Consider the following 23,340-nt stretch of genomic DNA (forward strand, 5'->3'; position numbering starts at 1 on the left):
AAAACTTAACAGAATAGTAGATGCAGTAACTGTTACTAATTAACTGTTCCAATTCAGTAACATCCCATAAACACTCCTCTTAGAATAAAGGAAAATTCAGACAGACAGTCTCACATGAGGTTCTCCAATCCAGGAAGGAAAAACTTCCAAGAGAAAATTCAGAGAGAGAGTAGCAGCCAGGAGGCATTCATTGAAACTCCCAACACTGTTGACATTCCAGTAGTTTCTGATGTTACTGAAATAAACCAAAACCCAGAAACCCTGATGTGAGAGAGCTGGCCACACCCATTCAGTCTGCATTAAAAAAAATGCAAGGCCTCTCAAGCTGCCTGCTACCTCTCTTCAAAAGAGACCAGGACAATATGGCCTTTAAAGCCACAGCAACGTCACAAGACTTCCAATTTATAAAGCAGATGTTGGAGAGCTCATTACAATGAGCTTCGAACTCTGCAAAAGTATCTCCTTACCTTGTCCGTATCTACGATGACTCGGTCCCCGAGTTTGAGACCCAATGAGGTGAGCATCAGGTTCCCAGGGATGTTGTCATAGTTTGGTAGGGTGACCTTGGGAAGGTTACAGCTCAGAGGTACTGCATCGAGCAGCAGCTGCTTCAGTTCCTTGGCAACCATGGCAGCCTCAGCTTTGTCCAGCGTCATGTCCATCGGGTCTGGGACCACATCCGCAGGAACCTGTCCTTTCCGATTCTGTTCGGTTAGAAAAGAACGAGAAATCTAAACATTCAAATGAATAGAGACATAGGAGTGCAGTTCTTACTATTGTGAGGTCAACAAAGGCGAGGACCGGGAAAGCAACCCAAGCAAAAACATTACAACAGCCAAGGAGCACATTTTCCACCTTCATGGAATGTGGACATTGCTAGACCAACCTTTCCTGTTCATCCTCCTGATCTTGGGAAGGTGATAGTGACCCAGCACAGAATTCTTCCAATGGACGTGGTTGGATTTGAACTCATGTTAGTCAGGCCGTTAATTGTGAATTACTAGCCCAGTGACACTGAGCTATACTACAGTCTCTCTAGTTGATTTCAAGCGGCCTTTACATTGGATTTGCTGAGTGTGGCTGGTCAACATGCTGTACATAAAGCATGTTCACCCCAACCCTGCATCTCGTCCAGGGCTACGAGCCTCATGAACATGGTCATCAATAACATGTTTGATGGACAGTAGGGGAGGCTTCCCGGCTGGCCCATTACTACCAGCACAGCAATATCATCTCCTGGGAGATCCAAACCACCGTGGGCCTGCCCAGGGAGCTGGGCAAACACGCCCTCTCTGAGGGCAGAAAGGCAGTGAGCAGGTTGACCAGGTCCAAGTGAAACACCAAGTTGTACTGAAAATACAAGCAGTGGGTTTGGCTCTGTTCAAACTTAGCACAAACTGCAGGCTCATAGGAGATTTTGCAGACTGAGTTCTGAAGAAGGGTCACTGAAACATTAACTCTACTTCTCTCTCCACAGATGCTGCCAGACCCATTGAGTTTCTCCAGCAGTTTCTGCAGATTTACTCCTGCATACAAGGAGACTGTGAAATAACACAAATCCAGCATAACAAGCCAGGGGAACAACTGGGGGGGCAATGCAATGGGATTCGGGATTCTTTGGGTTAAAATAAAATGGGTGGTATAAAATTGTACTTGCCATAATCCATCAGCCATGGGCTGGATGGATGCCAGATAAGAGAATCTGAGGGGTATACTCACTTGAGGATTGGACAGTCAGTGAAGTGCAAGTCAGCAGTCCCCGGTCATTGTGTAACCCAGGGCCTTCAGGAAAGGAGGGAAGGAGGGAATGTCGGAGTTGAGCAAAGAGGTCTCCACTTACTCTGACCGCTGGATTAGCCCCATGCTCAAGGAGACACTTCACAGCTCCCAGGCACAGGTTAGAAGCTGCAATGTGCAGGGCTGTGCCGTGATTGAAGTCACTGCAGGTGGAGTTCAGCACTATGGAAACACAGGAGAGAACAAATATTTCAGCAAACAGACCTCAAGTCCAGTGATCACACTTTGCAAAAAAAGACAGGAAATTGGAAGTTCCTACTTTTAGAACATTGGTCACATCTCAAATGCAAGGAGCCATTAAGGAAATATTATAGCCCATATCACAGAGTCATACAACACCGAAACAGACCCTTCGGTCCAACTCGCCCATGCTGAACATAATCCCATGCTGAACATAATCCCAAACTAAACTAGTCCCACCTGCCTGTGCTTGGCCCATATCCTACCACACATTTCTTATTCACGAACTTATCCAAATGTCTTTTAAACATTGTAACTGTACCCACATCCACCACTTTCTCTGCCAGGTCATACTACACATGTACCACTCTCAGTATAAATAAATTGCCGCTCATTATTTGTCCTTTCTAAATCTTTCTCCTCTTACCTTAAAAATATTCCCCTTAGATTTGAAACCCCCTACCCTTGGAGAACACCTGCTATTCACCTCATCTACGCCACTCATGATTTTATAAACCTTGAGAGAGGTCACCCCTCAACCTCCAATACTCTATCCTCTCCATATAACTCAAGCCCTTCATTTCCAGCAACATTCTGGTAAATCTCTTTTGAACCTTCTCCAGTTAAATAATATATTTCCTATAACAGGGGACCAGTATCGGACACAGCATTCCAGAAGTGGCTTCACCAACGTCCTATACAATCACAACATGGCATCTCAACTCCTATACTTAGTGGTCTGAGCGATGAAGGCAAACATGCTAAATGTCTTCTTAACCACTCTGTCTATGTGTGAAGCAAACTTCAAAGAATTATGTACCTGAACCCCCTAAGTCTTTCTGTTCTATAATACTACCCAAGGCCCTGCTTTAAGTTGTACAGTAATTATATAATTCTCAAAAGAAATGTGCTAGAAACTAGGAGACAATGACAGGGTCTTTATTTGCCAAATGTGCTTTCAAAGAGCCAGTACAGACTTGGAGGGCTGAATAGCCTCCTTCTGCATGTCACATTTCTGTTATTCTACAAAAACAGAGTCTTAGCATTGGATTGACAAAGCGTTGAGGCTTTCGGTTTCAAACCCAATTAGTAACAACTAAACAACCATCACCCACAGAGTTTCCCGTGGTGTTTCAGTTCTCAGTAAGCAGAGAGAGGAAGATTGACACAGAATCCCAGGCCCGCAGTATCCTGAAGTCTGAAGCTGGTAGAGTGTTGGAAGCCCATCCCTTACCTTTAGATTTGTGAGCCTTCAGGAGGATCCGGGCTATCTCTGGGACATCAAAGTAGGCGGCGTAGTGAAGGGCATTCATGTTGGTCCAGCGACTGCGGAGTCCGACATCAGCTCCCAAAGAAATCAGCTGGTTGCACAGGCGCACAGCAGCCACAGGATCCCCTTGACACAGAAACAGAGACAGATCTTACCATCAACAGGCAGTATGGTGGCTCAATGGTTAGCACTGCTACCTCACAGTGCCAGGGACCTGGGTTCGATTCCACCCTTGGGCTACTCTCTGTGTGGGGTTTGCACATTCTCCCAGTATCTGCGTGGGTTTCCTCCAGGTGCTCCAGTTTCCTCCCATAATCCAAAGATGCACAGTTTAGGGTGGATTGGCCATGGTAAATTACCCCGTAGCGTGCAGGCTTGGTGGTTATCCATGGGAAATACAGGGTTACAAGGAGAGGATGGGGTGGGTCTGGGTGTGCTGCTCTTCGGAGGGTCAGTGTGAACTTGATGGGTCGAATGGCCTGCGTCCATACCGAAGGGATTCTATGATCAACAACTTTCATTTACATAGCACCTATAACAAAATAAAATATCCCAAGAAACTGCACACAGGAGTCAAACAAAATGTGGCATGTGAGAGAGGTATCTGGGCTGTCACTGAGGTAGATTTCAATTGAAGGAGAGGGAAGGGGGGGTAAGTGGAGGGGTTTTAAGAGGAGCTTCCAGAGTTTGGGGTCTCAGCACAGCCACCAATGGTGGAGTGATTACAATTAAGGGATGTTCAAGGGGCTGCAACTGGAGGAGCACAGAGATCCCAAGGCAAGCTGATCACGAGGATGAGAATTTAAAATTCAATTAAAATTGGACTAGGAGCCAATTTGGTGAGTGGACACAAAAAGAAGTTGTTTAAATGAAGACATGAGTTAGCACATTGGTAGCAGAGTTTTGGATGAGCTGGAATTTACAAGAGAATGATGCCACAGCAATTAGATTATCTTTAAGGGACTGCAACAGAACTTTTCATGAAAGTAGGACCTTTTGGATGTTTCATTGGATACACCTCAGTGCAACAACAAACCCCTTAAGGCTCTGCTTCATTAAGGAATTCATAATAAGTACACAAACTCCATATTTCACAGAACGACGCCTTCATTGTGTGTTTTTTGGGAGGGGCGTGTTGGTGTTGGGGGAGTGAAGTTCCTTTTTAACCTGCTATAGATGTCAGATTTGGGAACAAGATGGGTGCTGCGTTTCCCCATTTCCTTTCAGAGATCTCTGTGGACCCCCTACAGCTGTATAGTTCATCCACCTACCGACTCCGTGGGCTCCTGCCTTGCAGGCGTAGTGCAATAAAGTCATGTCGGTCAGTCCATCCCTATCGTTCACATGGCAACCTCGCTTGAGAATCTGGATCAACAGAAAGAGCAAGAAGAGACCTCAGAGTTACATAACAAACAAGAATCCCCTTCATCACCTAGTCGTGTTACGCCAATCTGCCTGACACACATTAGAAAGCAGGAAAGGTGAAAGGTTAAGAACAGGTTAAGGTACAGTAAAGTTGTTTCATTATCAATTAGCTAGGCCATCAAGTCAGAGACTCCAGTGCAGTTGTGAGCGAGTGCTACACTATCAGAGGTGCTGGCTTTCCTTTAAGATGTCTGCCCCTCTCAGGTGGAGATAAAGAGTAAAACATGGAACCCCTTTAAACAGCACATCTCTCCTCAGTGCCCTGAGCCAATACTGGTTTCTCAATCATCAACAGGAGTGGAAGGAGGCAATATAGCTTTGGCCTTCAATAATATCAGGGGTCAACTTTGACATTAGCTCCAGATAGAACAGTAATACAGCCAGCTGTTATGGAATCTTGCTGTGTGCAAATTGGCTGCTGCATTTTCTACATCATGGCAATGACTCCACTTCAAAAACCTTTAATTGACAGTTAAGTGCTTTGGCATTGTCATGAGACCATAAAAGGTGCTAAATAAAGGCAAGCTTTCTTTCCCTCTCCTAAGCTAGAGAGGGTTCAGAAGAGATTTACCAGGATGTTGCCGGAAATGGAAGGTTTGAGTTATTAAGAAAGGCTGGATAGGCTGGGACGTTTTTCACTGGAGTATAGGAGGTTGGAAGGTGACTTTACAGAGATTTCTAAAATCGTGAGGGGTATAGATAGAATTAATGGTAGTTGTCTTTTCTCTAGGATGAGGAATTTCAAGACCAGGGGCATATTTTTAAGGTGAGAGGAGAGAGATTTAACAAAGACAAGGGGCAAATTTTTTTACACAGAAGGGGTTTTGCATGTGAATGAACTTCCTGAGAAAGTGGTGGATGTGGGCACAGTTATAATGTTTAAAAGATGCTTAGGTAAGTACGCAAATAGGAAAGATTTGGAGGAATATGTGCCAGGAGTAGGTAGGTTGGAATATGTTTCGTTTGAAATTATGGTCAGCTTGGACTGGTTAAAGCGAAGGGTCTGTTTCTGTGCTGTATGACTCTATGATGATTCATTGCCAGCTGAGCAATACAGACCAGTATAGTCAGCATGTGCTGGGTCAGCACATCTCAGCTGCAGTAGGAGATAGGGCAATTCATTGTTCCGAGACTGAGAGGAATATCAGCTGGAATGGCATTAAGTGATGCATCAGACTCAGCAGCACATTACACACAACAAACACATACTGTTAGATACAATTCCCCCGCAGTCTCGTCAAGTGACAAGGGAAATTTGGAACTCCCTCCACCAAAACAAAACTGGTGTGAGGAAGGGAGTTAAATGAAAGTATCAAAACTGATAGATTTGTTTTATTAAAAAAAGGAGACTAGCGTTTACTGAACCAAGGCAGATAGATAAAGATAGAGGTCAGCCACAATTTCAAAGGGCTGAATAGCCACCTTCTGTTCCTATATTTCTCCAAAGATTAGTCTGTCTAGGGGGGGAAAAAACCTTAAGGAACAAACCTTGGACAATAGGAACTGTTAAAAAGTTGTCCCCCTGCCTTATTCCAGCTTTGAATACCTGAATATTTAACTATTCCTATTTGAACAAGCAGTTATAATCGCAGCTTTTATAGCAGGGACTAGTGCATCTGGTGTAAAATCAATCACTAACATACAGTCACGGTCCACTCTTACAGTGTTAACACTGACTGCACATTAAGAAAATATACTGCTCTGAAAAAAAATCAATGTTCCCCTGAGCATTCGTCCAACAATGCTCATCCTTTCAAAGCATCCCTTGACCCCAGTAATGCTTCATAAACAGGCTCTTTCACACGCTCGTATAACAAAATGGAGTTCTTTTATATGAGTTCTTTTATGGTCGAGACAGAAGGACGACAGTAATGCACAGGCTGGTGATCATGTTCCACTGTAGAAATCATTCTTGATGAAACTGGCAAGGGAAACAAAAACTGGTACATTTACAATCCACCTCCCCACACCGCTCAAAACGAGGCAACGCAGTTCACTGTACAAGGGGACTTTTATCGACAGGGCAGCCATTTTACACACAGCAAGATCCCACAAATAATATTGATAAACATGCAATGTTAAATTGCTCCTTTATGTAAAAAAAAGTAATGCTGGACAGGACATTGGAAAAATCACTCCCTCCCCTTTATCTTTAAGCCACTTGCAATGGGTCTACTAGAGAGAGAGAGGCAAGGACAATCCCAGGCTGCAATTAGAGCGCAACCCTTGGGCCCAGCTTTTCTGGGTGTGGAGATGGTGGGCAGACATTGGGTGTCTGAACCGAATCCGAGTTGTGCTCCTGTTTTCAGATGCTGAAGAGCAGAAGTTTGCAATTCTTGGAAGCCTCCCAATGGCTTCCAGGAGTGTGATGTGGAGGTGCTGGCATTGGACTGGGCTGGACCAAGTTAAAAATCACACAACCTGATGAAGGAGCAGCGCTCTGAAAACGTGTACTTTCCTGTTGGACTGTAACCGGCTGTTGTGTGATTTTTAACTTTTTCCAGGTGTGTGGCTGCTGAGTTTGCAGGAATCAGTGGGAGTGGACCAGGACTGAATCTAGAGCAAAGCAGGTTAAAAAGTGCCCCAGTCCTAGCTGATTCACAGAAGGAGACGACGGACCCCGATCTTCATTTCATAAAGAAGGATATTGTTCAACTTTCTCCACTGTTTCTAGTTTTAACAAGGACCAGACTTGAGGGATTACAGCCGTCAGGAATAACTAAACAGACTGAGTTTTTCTCTTATGAAGAAAGTGAAGATTTTCAAGAGACCTCATATAGGTATTAAAAATTTACAAATGTGTTGGACCAGAGAAGATGCAGAGAGAATAGGTTCCACTTCTGAAACCAGGACCTTCAAGTATAAAGCAGTAACAAATGGAGGTCAGGAGAAATTTATTTATTCAAAGAATGGTTAGACAAGAACTTGTTATCACAGAATGGACTTGAGGAAGAGAGCGAGATAGAAATATAGAAGACAGGACCAGAAACAGGCTAATTGATCCATCGAGACTGCTCTCCCATTCATCATGATCATGGTTGATCATCAAGCTCAATATCCTAATCCTTCCCTCCTCCCTCATATCCCTTGATCCCTTTAGCCACAAGAGATCTACCTCCCTCCTTCTTGAAAACAGAAATGTTTTGGGCTCAGCTACCTTCTGCAGCAGTGAATCCCACAAGCTCACCTCTCTCTGGGTGAAGTAAGTTTTTGTTATCTCAGTCCTAAAAGGTTTACCCCTTATCCTTAAGGTATGACCTCTAGATCTGGTCTCCCCCCACTATCGGGGAACATTCTTCCTGCATTTAACCTGTTTACTCCTCTTAGAATTTTATAGATTTCTGTAGGGTTTCGGCTCATTGTTCTAAAGTCTAGGGAATACAATCCTAAACATCAGCCCTGCCATCCTAGGAACCAGGCTAGTAAAGCTTCGCTGCACTCCCTCTATCGCCAGAGCATCCTTCCTCAGGTAAGGAAACCAAAACTGCACACAATGTTCCAGGTGAGGCTTTACCAATGCCCTGTATAATTATAGCAAGACACTCTTGTTCCTGTAGGTAAAAACAATGACTGCAGATGCTGGAAAGCAAATACTGGATTAGTGGTGCTGGAAGAGCACAGCAGTTCAGATTTCGTTGCTCGTTGGATGCTGCCTGAACTGCTGTGCTCTTCCAGCACCACTAATCCAGTACTCTTGTTCCTGTACCTGAATCCTCTCACAAGCAATGCCAATATATACAGTTTGCTTTCTCCACTGCCTGCTGCACCTGCCCTTTTACTCTCAGTGACTGGTGAACGGGCACATCCATGCCTCGTTGAACATTCCTCTCTCTCAAATTGCAGCTATTCAAATAATAATCCGCCCTCCTTTTTTTGCTGCCACCTCAGGTTTATCTACATTATACTGCATCTGCCATGCATTTGCCCACGCCTTCAGTCTGTCCAAACTACACTGCAACATCCCTGCATCCTCCACACAGATGGCCCATCCTCTGGCTTTACGTTATCTGCAAATGTTGGGATATTACATTTAGTTCCCTCATCTAAGTCTTTAACATATATTGTGAATAGTTGGAGTTTTGGTAGGATCCTTGTGAATCGCCTCTCATTCAGAAAAAGATCCATTTAGCGTCGTAGAGATGTACAGCACAGAAACAGATCCTTCGGTCCAACTCATCCATGCCAACCAGATATCCTAACCTAATTTACTCCCATTTGCCAGCACTTGGCCCATAGCCCTCTAAATCCTTCCTATTCATTTACCCATCCAGATGCCTTTTAAATGCTGTAATTGTACCAGCCTCCACCACTTCCTCTGGCAGCTCATTCCACACACGTACCACCCTCGCCATGAAAACGTTGCCCCTTAGGTCCCTTGTATATCTTTCCCCTCTCACCCAAAACCTATGTCCTCTAGTTCTGGACTTCCCCACCCCAGGCAAAAGCCTTGTCTATTTATCCTATCCATATCCCTCATGATTTTATAACCTCTATAAGGTCACCCCTCTTTTCTGTCTGCCAGCCAACTTTCTGTCCACCTCAACACATTAGCCCCAATCCCATGGGCTTTAATTTTGCTTTCAAAGGGAAGCTGAATGAGTACAAGAGTGAAAAGTGAACAGAAAGAGATGCTGAGGGGTTGAAATGAAGAAATTTGAGTATGGAATGTGATTCAAGTGGCATGTAAATACCAGCACAGATTGGGTGGGCTGAATGGCCTGTTTCTCTTGCAATTCTGCATTAAATCTTCAAAGGTTGAAGGATATCTAGCAAAGAATTTTCTCCCCACTCTCGCAGCACCCTCAATATAGGTGTCGAAGCACTGGAATCGAGCTTATTGCCCACAAGCTGTGGTGAGTCAGAGGTGAGTGGTCTCTCAACTGTGCCACATTGACACATGCTGTGCCCAAATGTAGACCCATTGACAGGGGTTTCTTTTCTCTACCCTGCCTCCCAAGTGGCTGTTCTTCACATCTGCCTCTAGATGGCAAGAGAAGGTAGACAGGAAATTGGACCATGCAAGAGGAAACCTTGCAGGTGAATGCTACCTCAATGTTCCCTGCAACAGGATTGACTGAATGGTGACTGATCAGTGGCTCACACTGGGATCTTACCAGCTCATGTGGCTCAGACCTACACCAGGTGGTGCATTTTGGTACTGAATCACATGCCGCTTTACCATGGCAGAATTAACCTCAACTGTCTAATCCAATGGATTAAAACCAAATTTAAAATGTAAATGTATTATCTCCTTTTTATATCACAGGTTCAGCCTCGGTTGGCATACAGCGTCCAATTCTCGACACCATGTGGTAGAACGGATGTTAGGATCTTGGCAAGAGTTCAGAAGTGATTGACTAGAATGGCACCAGTAATGTCGCAATGCACAGAGACTGGAGAAAGCGGGGTTGTTCTCCTTAGAGCAGAGACAATTAAAGGGAGATTTAACATGATGATGAAGGATATATTGATGGAAAACATAGAGAGAAACAGTTTGCAATCCCAGGACAGTCAGTAACCAGAGGTACACAGATTTAAGATAAATGTCCAAAGAACCAAATGACAGAGTTGAGATTTTGTTCTTTAGAAAGAGAGGTACTACGATTCTGTACCACAACTGCCTGATAGGGAGTAGAAGCAGTTTGAAAATAGCTTTCAAATAGGAATTGAGTAAATACTTCAAAGGTTAAAAAAAAAGGAGCTCGGGGAAAGATAGAGCAGATTTATTAATTGGACAGTTTGTTCAGAAAGCCTGCACAGGGATGCTGAGCTGAATGATCTTCTCTGTTCCAAAATCTTATGGTTTCCATGCCTTAGAATATCAATAATATGGGGAAACTGTTGATGATCAGCCATAATCTGTTTGAATGGCAGAAGCAGATTTGAGGGGCTGAATGGCCTACTACTGCAACAGTTTCCTATGATGGACCAAACAGCCTCCCACTGCACTGTGGAACCAAACGATGAGGAGGAATAAAAGAGGAAAAAAACATGACAATCATGTTCAACGGTTTTCCCAAATTGCATTTTCTTTGCTGATTTATTTCCTAAGCTAATGCATTAGACTTTTACTGCAGGGATTTGCTAATTCCAAGTCCTGACTGAACCATATGGGAGTCATATCAGAGACTCCAGATAGTAAATACCAATCTGACAATTAAATTATGAGGAAACCATGGGATTTATGTCTGGGTCACAGAACAGCAAGAGTGCAATAAGGTCTGTAATAAATCGGTCACAGGGAAATGGGATTCTCAGCTATTTCCAGCCAGATAATTTAACAGAGACAGCTAGAGTGTTGATCAAAGCTTTTAAATCAAATCAAAGTATTCTGCTTTAAATCTCTTCAGTTTTATTTATTTAACTTGCTTTTAGATTTTTTTTGTACATTTCAATGCAAGGGCCAGGGAAGGGGCAAATTATTTACCCTCAGGAGTGGAGCACACTGCTTGAATTTATTACCATGTTGTTACCATGACCAATTAGTAGTTTTACCACAGGTATTAACAAACGGACAGGATTTGGGAACAGCCATCAGCAGCCAAATCTCTGCACGAACAGGGCAGGTCCCCCCCACCCCTGGGGGGCACTTGTGAATCCGTTAGCTTTTCATTTTAGCAACAGCCCAACAAATTTCATGATTTATCAATTCTGTGTCAGCTTCCATATCAACCGGTTTTATTGAATTCAATCTCACAACTTTCTCCCTCGGGATCTGAGCTCATGACCTCTACCAGGACCCCTGCTGCGCTCAGCACCAGCATCGCTCACACTCAGTATGCAGCGATCTAGATCATACTTGGGGCAAAACAGGGAGGCCATTCAGCCCATCATACATATGCTGGCAACACGTCCTGGAGTCAGCTTGAAACTATGGGGAAATGATTCTGTACTTGTTATTTGCAGGACAAAGACAAAGAACCTGCTTGAGACTTTGCCCTTACAGGAGGAACCTCCCTCTCCCAATTTGTCCTAAGTCCTGACCCCAGAAGACAACACTATACTGGAACATTCAATTTTGTATTTCCTACATCAACTATTTCTGTCAACTCAGAGGCAGCTTACAAATTTACAGCAAACTGACAGAGAATTCTGCTTTGTTGCTCTCCCAGCCACTTACACAGTAATTACAGTACAAAAGCAGACCATTCATCCCATCCCCTCCTTAACGGTCATTATCCTTCCTATAAGCAGCATCTTAATCATAAGTATTTGCTCCTCTCTCCATAATCACTTCATTTTCTCTACCTTTTAATCATCTATTTGTTGATATAACCTGTATTTCACTCACCAACTCTGAGACTGCATGCTTCCTATTTTAGGAGCAAACAGCACTGGGTTGGGTCCAATACAGGATGGAGTAAACACCAGTCACCAATCCCCAATCACAAGTAAAACATACAGGAGCAGAAGAAGCACTTTGACCTTTTACCTGCCATTCAATAGATTCATGGCTGATCTGTGACCTACCTCTACATACCTGTTTCGGCCTAAATACCCTTCAGCAACAAAAACCTATCAATCTCAATTTTGAAGTTAATTGATCAAGCATCAGTTATCACTTGCAGAGGAGAACTACAAAGTTCCACCATCCTTTCAGTGCAGGAGGGTTTCCTGTAAGGTTTAGTTCTAATTTTTGGAGTCCATCCCCTCGATGTGGACCCCCCCACCCCCCACAGTCAGCAGAATTAATTCCTCTCTAGCTATCCTCTGTGTCTTTTAATATCTGTTAGTAAATCACCGATTGACCTTGTAAATGCAAGGGAACAGAACCCTAGATTAATCAATCTCTCCTTGCAATTCATCCCCTGGAATTTAGCATCATTCAGGTAAGTCTACACTGCACTCCCTCCATAAGACCATACGACACAGGAGTGGTAGTAAGGCCATTAGGCCCATCGAGTCCACTCCGCCATTTAATCATGGCTGATGGGCATTTTAACTCCACTTACCCACACTCTCCCCGTAGCCCTTAATTCCTTGCGAGATTAAGAATTTATCAATCTCTGTCTTGAAGACATTTAACGTCCCAACCTCTGCTGCACTCCATGGCAATGAATTCCACAGGCCCACCACTCTCTGGCTGAAGCAATGTCTCCTCATTTCCATTTTAACTTGAGCCCCTCTAATTTTAAGGCTGTGCGCACGGGTCCTAGTCTCTCCGCCTAACGGAAACAAATTCCCAGCGTCCATGACCTTCCATGAGAAAGCTCCTGCAATGCATCTGCATCCAGAGCCTGTGGTTTAGTGAGCTACTGATGGATTGAATGTTTCAGTGTGTTTAAGAGGTTCATCCATGGTTTAGTGTCTGTAAGATTGCTCATTACATTGACTGACTCAGTGCTGACGTTCTGCAAAGTCAGGACCTTACAGCTTGCTGCTGTGTGGCAGAAGGTTTTTTTTTTCAAAAACTCATTCATGGGATGTGGGCATCGTTGGCTAGGCCAGCACTTACCATCTGTCCTTATCTGCCCTTAAGTGAAGAGGCTCACTCAGCCATTTTCTGAGGGCTGGTAAAAGCATTGTTGTGGGTCTGGAGTCACACTGTGGGCCCAGACTGGGTAAGGATGACAGATTCTCTTCCTCTAAAGTGAACCAGATAGGTTTTTATGATAATGTAGTTTTTTAGTAACAAAACATACTGAATTTGAATTTCACCTTTTGCCATGGTGGAATTCGAACTGACAGCCTCAAAACATTAGCCTGGGGCTGATGTTGCTAGTGACATGACCAATCAGTTTCTGCTGGTATCCCGTCAAAGAATAAAACAAACAACAATCCTGATTGGTGAAACTATTAGAGGTTGGATTGCAACTCGTTCTGACAAGAAGCTGCTAAAACCCAAACATTAGGCAAATGACCTCTTTGAGGGGTACAGATGGATAGCAACAAGGATCAGTTCGACACACTCAGACTGGCGTTGGTCATCATTCTGCCAGTATCGGAAAGCAGCAGGACCACATCCAAACCAAGGCCCATTTTCAAATGAAAGGATGCTCAGCAGAGGCATTAACCCAGTCTCTCTCAAACTTTCCCCCATTGTGACCCCCACCTTGGCGATTGAAGATTTGAGGGAAGGCTCAAACATCAGGCACACGTTTGAACAACTTTCATTCAGCTAAAAATTTCAACAAGAGAAAAGAAAAGTTTTCAGGTTCAAGAAAGGGCAGGGAAATAAATAAGGTCGGCGAAGGAATAGATGTAAAGTCATAGGGAAGGGTTTGTAGGAGCTGTAGCTGAAAAACATGGACTTTGCAAAGGGCTTTTGCCAGTAGAGGTGATTGGATTTTGAGATGGGTTAATAAAACTCTCAATGTCATCCTGTAGCAGATTAAACGTTGAACACAAAGTGCAGCTCTCTCCCTGAATTACTGCTTCAGATATGTCCGTTAGCTGAATGGTTCATATTACAGCAAGCAGCACCACTTTAACCAAGTGGAAATAAATCATCGGGGACAGCAATATCGTATAAATCTAGACAGTCGGCTGGTTTGAAATCTGTCGTTTGTGTGCTACAAGAGATTAGATTCATGCTTCACCAGTCACTGTCATACATCTAGCATTACATTTCTCATATTGGGTACCATCATTAGACACATTCAGTTGAGGAAGTCCTTGGACTAAGTTTAGATGCCACCAATTTGTGAAGTACCGTCAATGTTGTTTGAGACAGACTCTGCATCAGCTAGGAGGACAGGCATACTAACACCAGTATCCTTGAAGCGGCCAATATCACCAGCATCAATGCTATGATCATCCGAAACTAACTCTGTTGGGCTGCCACGTGCTTGGAATACTGACTGCCAAAGAACATCCTCTTCACCCAGCTCAAGGAAGTCACTCAAATGAAAGGGGGCTTCCCACAAGAAATGCATCATAGATATCAATGCACAGGAGACCATCATTCAGAAGAAACTGACTTGGAGGAATCTCTGTCATTAAAGGGCACAATTATTTGAGAACACACCTTGGCAAGACTAAGCACAGAAAAGGAAAACAAGAAAGAAATGCCAACGATCTCAAGGACAAGGACAACTTCCACCTCCCAGGAGCATCTGCCCAGTGTGTGGTCAGAGAAGTGGCTCTAGGATTGGGGTCATCAGCCACACAAGGATCCACTGAACCCAGGGGCTACTGACACAAAATTACTGAGGTGGACAAACAGACTTGGCTGAGGGGTGACCTTATAGAGGTTTAAAAAAATTCATGAGGGGCATGAATAGGATAAATAGGCAAAGTCCTTTTTCTTGGGGTGCAGGAGTCCAGAATTAGAGGGCATAGGTTTAGGGTGAGAGGAAAAAGACATAAAAGAGACCTAAGGGGCAACTTTTTCACTCAGACGATGGTACATGTATGGAATGAGCTGCCAAAGGAAGTGGTGGAGGCTAGTACAATGGCAACATTTAAAAGGCATTTGGATGGGTATATGAATAGGAAGGGTTTAGAGGGATATGGGCCAGGTGCTGGCAGGTGGGACTAGATTGGGTTGAGATATCTGGTCAGCATGGAAGAGTTGGACTGAAGGTCTGTTTCCGTGCTGTACATCTTTATGACTCTATGTCTTGTTACTGAGTGATAGTCAATGACTATGTCTGTTCACAGAATCAGAACAGTCCAGTTCATTCAGCCCATTATACATGTGCCCAATGTATTTCCTACAAAGTTCATGAGCTTGTATATCCCCCTGAGCACCATTTTATCCCATCTCTGGGCAGTTTGTCCAGTAATACCTCACTCTTCTCATCCCAGAGATTCAAACCCTAGGACCTTGTGGGTCATAGTGTTGAATATTCCAGCAATGTCACCCCTTGAGAAACAGCTGTGCCTCATAAGACAAAGCTTCCACAGGCCTGAGGTCAGACAGTATCTGTCATGCTGGGCCCTAATGGGCAACCTACTCAGGATATATTCCCTCAGGACATTGCAGACACTGGTAGGTTTGAGTGAAGGAAGGCAGGAGAAAGCTTAGACAGAGAATAATCACTGCAGACAGAATAAATACAGAGTAGTAACAGGCCATTGTCATTTTGTATATCCACACAAAAGTGAACACCATCAAACTATTTCATCAAAAGTAAAACTCTTCCATAAACTCCTAAACGGGAACAAGTACTAAACTGGTTGAGAAACAAATTGGAGAAAGGTTACTCTTTGCAGAAATTCTCACATTACCTCTGTACGTTATTGTACCAAGCCTGTACATCCAAAAAACAAATGATGTCAGTGCACAACAGCCACTCATACACCAATGCTATTGTTTAAAAGCATACTGAAGACCACCCATAGGAATGACCTGGTGCTTGCCCTCCCGTGAAGAGCAGTTTAATTACTGAAAAGCTACTGTCCTCTTCATGAAATCTGCTTATTCCTTTCATGAGCACTGAGGCATTAAGAAACAATTAAAGAGATTGCATTGCCAGTCTCCCCTAATTTTAATGCAAGATCTAGATCTGAGGCTTTTGACCCCAACAGACCATTGTTTCAACGTCAGACTGAATTAAGAGTTCAGACTGAAGCTAATCACATCAATTACTTGAGATCACCGATTCATGATCTGTTCAATTAAAATTAAGCAATTTTCTTCAAGCAATTCATGGGATATGGGCTTCATTGGCTGGGCCAGCAGTTACTACCCATCCCTAATTGCACTTGAGAAGGTAGTGGTGAATGGCTGAGGTCCATGTGCTGTAGGTACATTCTTAATGGGAGCTCCAGGATTTTGACCGAGTGACATTGAAAGAACACCCAAGGTAATTCCAAGTCAGGATGGTGAGTGCTTTGCAAAGGAACTTGTAGGAAGTGGTATTCCCATGTTATCTGCTGGCCTTATCCTTCTGGATGAGAGCAGTCATAGATTTAGAAGGTAATTCCAAAGGTTTTGGTCACTGTATTAAGATTAAATGTACAGGAACCTGTTTTTAACATCAGGCATTTCCTTAGTTTTTAAATCTTTTTGGTTTACAATCTTCCCAAACAGTGTTTCTAATTGTGCGGCAGATTCAAATAAAGTCAGCTCCCAGAAGAACATACACACTGACTCACCTCACTTCCGATGACATCGATCCTATGCTGCACCTGGGGGACCCACTGTCTGATGATAGCGAAGAGCTCAGCAATGGTAGTCTGGGGGTCAAACAGGATTTCTTGGCAGGCCGGGTCATTTGGGTCAAAGAATGTAAAGGCTGCACAGAAACATATTTCAACCAATTACTGTGTTGTATTAACCTGTTGCCACGCATAGGTGAGCACCCAAAGATCCAGGACCACCTTCGGGATCTAGATCCCACAGACAACATCAACTGAAGCCCCTGCACATGGCAAGGAACGAGATAACTACATTTCCATTAACGATTTACACTTGTCTAGCATCTCCGCTGTAGGAAATGCCTCCAGAATTGAGTCTTGCTGAGAGAGTTATTGAGAGTATGATCCAAAAACAGCTTTAAAGAAGCCAAGTCAGGAAGATTTTGGAGAGGGTTTCCAGTAACTGGGCAGCTGTAACTGGTTGTTTTCAGGACGAGATAGGAGTTTGTGCTAGTGGAGCTCACGATATCAGCCAGGGGTCAATTATAGAAAACCAGCTCAGGAGATGGGGAGGACAAAAATCTGGGTGTTGCACGTCACTGGTGCTGAATGTGAGTTCATGGCATTGTAGAGAGTGAGCAGGAGTGGGAATGGACAGAATAGTGCATTAGAAGCAGAGTTCAGGATCATATGGAGCACAGCGGCTGAACCACAATCTTTACCGCTCAATCGTGCAAATGAGGGGAATAGTTTATGGAGTAATTTCCAAAGGGTTCAAGGCATTGCATGGTTCAAATGGAAGTGGTTATGCTCATCCTAAGTCTGATGGTCATAGCTTCTGCCAAAGCGGACATATTAAGTACTTGGAGCAGATAGCTTTACGCAGTGTGTAGGGAATCACCATGTATCTCCCAGCTAACAGTTCCACCCTACCAGAGGTCTGGGTGTAGTTCTGAAATAAAAGGGCATTATGTTGAGTTAAAATGAGGTAAGGCGTGAGGGGTTTGCGTCGACTGTAAATGGCCATTGTCCTGTTGTGGTGTCACTGTCCTTGACCAATTTGGAAGATGAGGCCACCAACAGAAAAGGTGATTGAGGTGTTTCTAAGAGGGTCATTGGCAGCTGTTTGGCCACACTAGAGTGCATGGGGTTAAAGAGTCAGACATTAGGACCCTTGGTGATGGGCGACTGTCACAGACCTGAGAGCTCAGCACCAGGTTCAACGCCAATTATAGCTCAAAGCAGTTACCATAATCCTTGGGCAGTGGTGCTGGGGCAGACGGGTGAACAACAGGTTTCTTGCGTCTCTCCAGCACCGGGCTCTGGAACTCTGCTGGCTGCTGCTCCTGGAGCTCTTTGTGCTCTTCCTCCGAAGCAACATCCGTCACATTTTCTTTTGTCATCTTCAACAGTTTCTGAAAAACATTCCAAAAGATTAATCACCGCCGAACAAAAAAAAAATCAACCATCAATTGTTTTTTTGGTGGGTATTTAATTACAAATACACGATGTGATAAACTATCCTCATCATCTCGTCCCTTATAACAATGAGGCCATGGGGAAAGTGATTGGTTCTCAGACTTTATGGGCACATCCAGGACCAGGGAAACATCTCAGAATAAGGGATTGCACATTTAAGGCAAACATGAGGGGAAATTTCTCCTTTCAGTGGGTAGGGAATCTATGGAATTCTTTATTGCAGAGGGCTGTAGAGGCTGGGTCATTAAACATATTCAAGGCTGAAGTAGGGGAAGCGATGGGTTAGCGGTATTATCAATTGTACTGTTAATCCAGCGACCCAGGTAACGTCTAGAGAACCTGGTTCAAATCCTGCCACAGCAGATGTTGGAATTTGAATTCAATAAACATCTAGAATTCAGAGTCTAATTATGATAGTTATCAATTATCATGAAAAACCCATCTGGTTCACTCCTGTCTCTTTTTCCCCCCCCTTTCCTTTAGGGAAAGAAATGGCCATCCTTGCCTCATCAGGCCTACATGTAACTCCTGACCTACAGCAGGTTGGGTCTTAACTGCCCTTTGGGAAATTAGGAGTAAGCGATAACTGCTGGCCTGGTCAGTGACATGCTCATCCTATGAATGAATAAATAAAAATAATGATTTTTTTTAATCAGTAAAAGCGTCAAGGGTTATGAGGGAAAGGCAAGAAAGTGGAGTTGAGGATAATCAGACCTGGTATGATCTCATTGAATGGCAGAGCAGATTTTGTGAGCTGATTGGATGAGAATGGGTGAACTCATCCAGTGGCACTGACTACTTGAGAGCTGCCTTTGACACAGTAACTTAAGGCTTTAATATATGTTCCAGTGCTCTGTTAGGTTACAGGCCCGATCAGGTGGCTTTATTCTCTAATTATTGGCTGTGTTGTAGATGAGAGTTGCATAAGAGTTAAACCATAATAATAATTAAAAAGCCAAATGCTAAGCACATTTCTCACCAATCTGGAGACTGCTTCCTAAATAGGGCAGGGCGAGGCAGAGTAGCAGCTGACTGAAGCATTTGTCTTTCACATCAGTGAGAAAGGACAAGTATTTATTAAGCATCTTTCACAACCTCAGCATGCTCCAAAGCTCCTCTAATTCTGGCTTCTTCCGTACCTTTTAATTTTAGTTGCTCTGTCATTGGCGGCTGTGCCTTCACACACCTGGGGACTGAGCTCAGAGATTCCCTCTCACTGTTCCTTCCACATGCTCTTAAAACCTTGGAGAAAGTGAGGACTGCAGACGCTGGGGATCAGAGGCGAGAGTGTGGTGCCGGAAAAGCACAGCAGATCAGGCGGCATCGAAGGAGGAGGCGAATCAACATTTTGGGCATAAATGTCAATTAAACGTGCCTAAAACGTCGATTCTCCTGCCCCTTGGATGTTGCCTGATCTGCTGTGCTTTTCTAGCTCTTAAAAGCCAGCTCTGTTTCCCAGGCTTTTGGTCACCTGCCCTAATCTTTCCTTTTGGAGCTTGGTAACTTATTTTTGATAAATTGCTCCTGTACAGCTCCTTGGGGCATGTTATCATGATAAAGGGGCCAATAAAATGCTGCCATGAAGGTTCTCAATCTTACCCTTTGCCTCAGGCATGGTGACCATCAGGCTAAACCTCAGCACCACTCCTCTCTGTCTCTCTCTCTGTCTGTCTCTCTGTCTCTCTCTCTCTCTCTCTCCTCTCTCTCTCTCTGTCTCTCTGTCTAATGAGACAGCAGTTGCGTGGTCCTTTGGGACTGTGGTGACTTTACTTTAATTACATATAAAGGTAATTGCCTTCAGTTATTGTTAAATACAGCCAATGTAGTCACTATTTATAAATGTAGGAAATACTAGGGTTCGATTGCAATGTAAACTGTAAGGACTAGAAATTTCCTCTCACTGCTGGTGTAACCCACCTCACCGGCTGCATTCAGATAGTACCAGTGGAAATAGAGGCTTCGAGATCCCTAGGATTTTCGGCTTAGTTCCAGGCCTATTGCATCCTAATTTGATACTAACCTGCAATACATGGGCAATCTCAGACAGAGAGTTAGCTGTGCATTGATGTAGTTACAGGATCATCCACTGAAATTGGAGAATGAAGTATTTCCAACAATTTTCTACCTTTGAGAACATCCTTAACCTTGTTAAATCTGGACTTCTCAAAGCTTTTGTTTTTACAGCTAATGATGTGCTTTTGAAGTCACTACTGTAATGCTGGAAGTGCAGCATCAAATTTATATACAGAGAGACCTCATAAAGAGCCATGTAAGGATGAATACATAAGCTGCTTTAGTGAATGTAACTGAAAGATAAATATTGACCCAAGACATTTGGAAGAATTCCCATGTTCTTCTGCACACTGGGACCACAGGATCTTGTACATTTGCCTGAGAAGACAGGCCTCAGTTCAATGTCTCATCAGAAAGTGCTGGAAAAACTCAGCAGGTCTGGGAGCATCTGTGGAGAGAGAACAGAGTTAACGCTTTGAGTCCAGCGACCCTTCTTCATTCCAAGTGCTGTTCAACATGGACGAGTATTGATTCATCAGCCGAGGGCAGGCAGAAAGTGATAATCAGCTGGAGGTTTCTTTACCCAGGTTTGACCTGATGCCAATGAAACTTCCCAAGACCTGGAGTCAATATACAGGACTTCCTGGGCAAATCCCTTCCTCCTGATTGTATACCACTGTTCTCCCATCACTCCCAGTAGGGCAGGATATACCCAGAGATGGTAATCATGTTGTCTGGGATATTGTGTGTAAAGGTATGATTCCGTGGACATGTCTGTATCAGACTGTTGCTTGATTAGTCTGCGAGATACCCCTCCCAATTTTGGTACTAGCCCCCAGATGTTGGCAAGGAGGAAGCTGCAGTATTGACAGGACTGTATTTATACATCTGCCAACGTGGGATTTGAATCTTGGTCTCCAGAACATTACCTCAGTCTCGAGATTACTAGCCCAGTGGACAATATCATTCTGTCACTACCTCCCCACTCAGCCTCTCCACTGTGTCAATACTAGCATTTTGAAAGAGCTATGCAATTTGTCCTCGTAAAATAACAACCTAAGGTGTTCCACAGCTACTTGCAATCAAACCTAAAACACAATTCTCAGAACTTCTGCTGGCAATTTCAAAACTCAGTAATGACAGATTCCAAAATTCCCAATACAGCAAAGGATCAGTTGACATATCTGTCCATTTGCAGGCATCTGAATTCTTAAGTATAAAATATTTGGATGTTCTAGATTACACCATTATTTAAGAAAACCTAGGTCTCAAAACGGTCTTTTGAGAACTTGGACCACCTCGACTCATTAATGGACATGATGGTGATAGAGCTATTGTTCTGTCTCTTGAAAATCCAGGCCAGTCTTTTTGATTTGAACAATGATGATATGCTTTTATCTGAAGTGGTGGCTGTACTTCGATTCAATGGTTGATCAGGTGCACACAGATTTTTTTTCCCATGCTTCAGAATTCTTTCTTCAAATCTGTATAGAAATTGTTGTGGTTCTGTTTGTCGAGCTGGGAATTTGTGTTGCAGACGTTTCGTCCCCTGTCTAGGGGACATCCTCAGTGCTTGGGAGCCTCCTGTGAAGCGCTTCTGTGATCTTTCCTCCAGCATTTATAGTGATTTGTACCTGCCACTTCCGGTTGTCAGTTCCAGCTGTCCGCTGCAGTGGCTGGTATATTGGGTCCGGGTCGATGTGCTTATTGATTGAATCTGTGGATGAGTGCCACGCCTCTAGGAATTCCCTGGCTGTTCTCTGTTTAGCTTGTCCTATAATAGTAGTGTTGTCCCAGTCAAACTCATGTTGCTTGTCATCTGTGTGTGTGGCTACTAAGGATAGCTGGTCGTGTCGTTTCGTGGCTAGTTGGTGTTCATGGATGCGGATCGTTAGCTGTCTTCCTGTTTGTCCTATGTAGTGTTTTGTGCAGTCCTTGCATGGGATTTTGTACACTATATTGGTTTTGCTCATGCTGGATATTGGGTCCTTTGTCCTTGTGAGTTGTTGTCTGAGAGTGGCTGTTGGTTTGTGTGCTGTTATGAGTCCTAGTGGTCGCAGTAGTCTGGCTGTCAGGTCAGAAATATTTCTGATGTATGGTAGTGTGGCTAGTCCTTTGGGTTGTGGCATGTCCTCGTTCTGTTGTCTTTCCCTTAGGCATCTGTTGATGAAATTGCGGGGGTATCTGTTTTTGGTGAATACATTGTATAGGTGTTCTTCTTCCCAGCTCGGCGAATAGAACCACAACAACGAGCACCCGAGCAACAAATCTTCTCCCAAACTTTGAATCTCTCTAGATATTCCTGCTTTCTTTTCCCACAAACAAAAAGAGAGTGAGAGATGGATGCTTTCTATTTGCAGGCCCTGGATGCTTTATTTTTCTCTCCTCCATTGCTGCCCCAACATTTAGGGCTTTTTTTTAAACACTGCAGTTCAATCAGAGGCTGTTGTCAGGCAGAATTACTTCAACTGAAAGGACTCTCAGTGCTGCTCAGTCTTGAATTCCCCCTCTAAACACTTCAAAAAAAAACACACAGTATCACAGAGCTCAAGAAATATGCAGCACATGATTTATTTTTTAAGTTGCAACACTCTTCTGGTATTTCACTCCAACTTCCATTTAAATATATAGTCCCAAAAAAGAAAAATACGTGGTCTATTACACTATGCAAAAATAACAGCTGCTTTTTCCTAACACAGCAATATGGTTTCTTATTGTTCAGTGAAGACAAATCTGCTGATCCTTTCTGGGGAAACATTTTTTCTGCTCCCCTCCCCCCTCCATTATTACTAATTCTTGGAAATAAATGAATTAAAATATTGATCAGCCAGCCAATTAAAGGGAGTGATTTCTGATACAAGGCTATTTTGACAGGTTATTAGGCAAATGTAAAAAGGACATTCTGCTGCTGAGTTACTGTTAGGAACCAGTCAATTACTGAGAGATGGGTTCCATCCTATAATTCATCACTGCAGCCACTGCCATAGCAATTAGAAACGAAGGTCAAACATAAAAAAATTCCCTGCTTCCTCTTTGGATTTGGATTTTTTTGTTTCTTCTTAAATGAGAAATGACAGAGACAGGTGAAATCCAACTGTTAGACACTGCGTGGGCTGAATTAAGAGGAGCCAAATTAGGAAGTCATGATTAGG

At 43.6% G+C, this 23,340-nt stretch overlaps 1 protein-coding gene across 3 annotated transcripts in view; it reads right to left on the reverse strand.

The window, feature by feature from the left end:
- clip3 (CAP-GLY domain containing linker protein 3) overlaps positions 1–23,340 on the reverse strand; it is a 63,329-nt gene that overhangs the window by 24,752 nt on the left and 15,237 nt on the right. For all 3 annotated transcript variants that reach the window (XM_072549512.1, XM_072549511.1, XM_072549510.1), the window contains exons 2-7: positions 17,946–18,111; positions 16,715–16,854; positions 4,519–4,612; positions 3,212–3,373; positions 1,841–1,959; positions 468–704 (exon numbers count right to left, since the gene is read on the reverse strand). In XM_072549512.1, the coding sequence (XP_072405613.1) occupies positions 468–704; positions 1,841–1,959; positions 3,212–3,373; positions 4,519–4,612; positions 16,715–16,854; positions 17,946–18,099 (906 nt within the window). In that variant the 5' untranslated portion in view covers positions 18,100–18,111. The remainder of the gene's footprint in view (positions 1–467; positions 705–1,840; positions 1,960–3,211; positions 3,374–4,518; positions 4,613–16,714; positions 16,855–17,945; positions 18,112–23,340) is intronic.

Source organism: Chiloscyllium punctatum, chromosome 29 (genome assembly GCF_047496795.1).
Source record: "Chiloscyllium punctatum isolate Juve2018m chromosome 29, sChiPun1.3, whole genome shotgun sequence".
Taxonomy (NCBI): domain Eukaryota; kingdom Metazoa; phylum Chordata; class Chondrichthyes; order Orectolobiformes; family Hemiscylliidae; genus Chiloscyllium; species Chiloscyllium punctatum.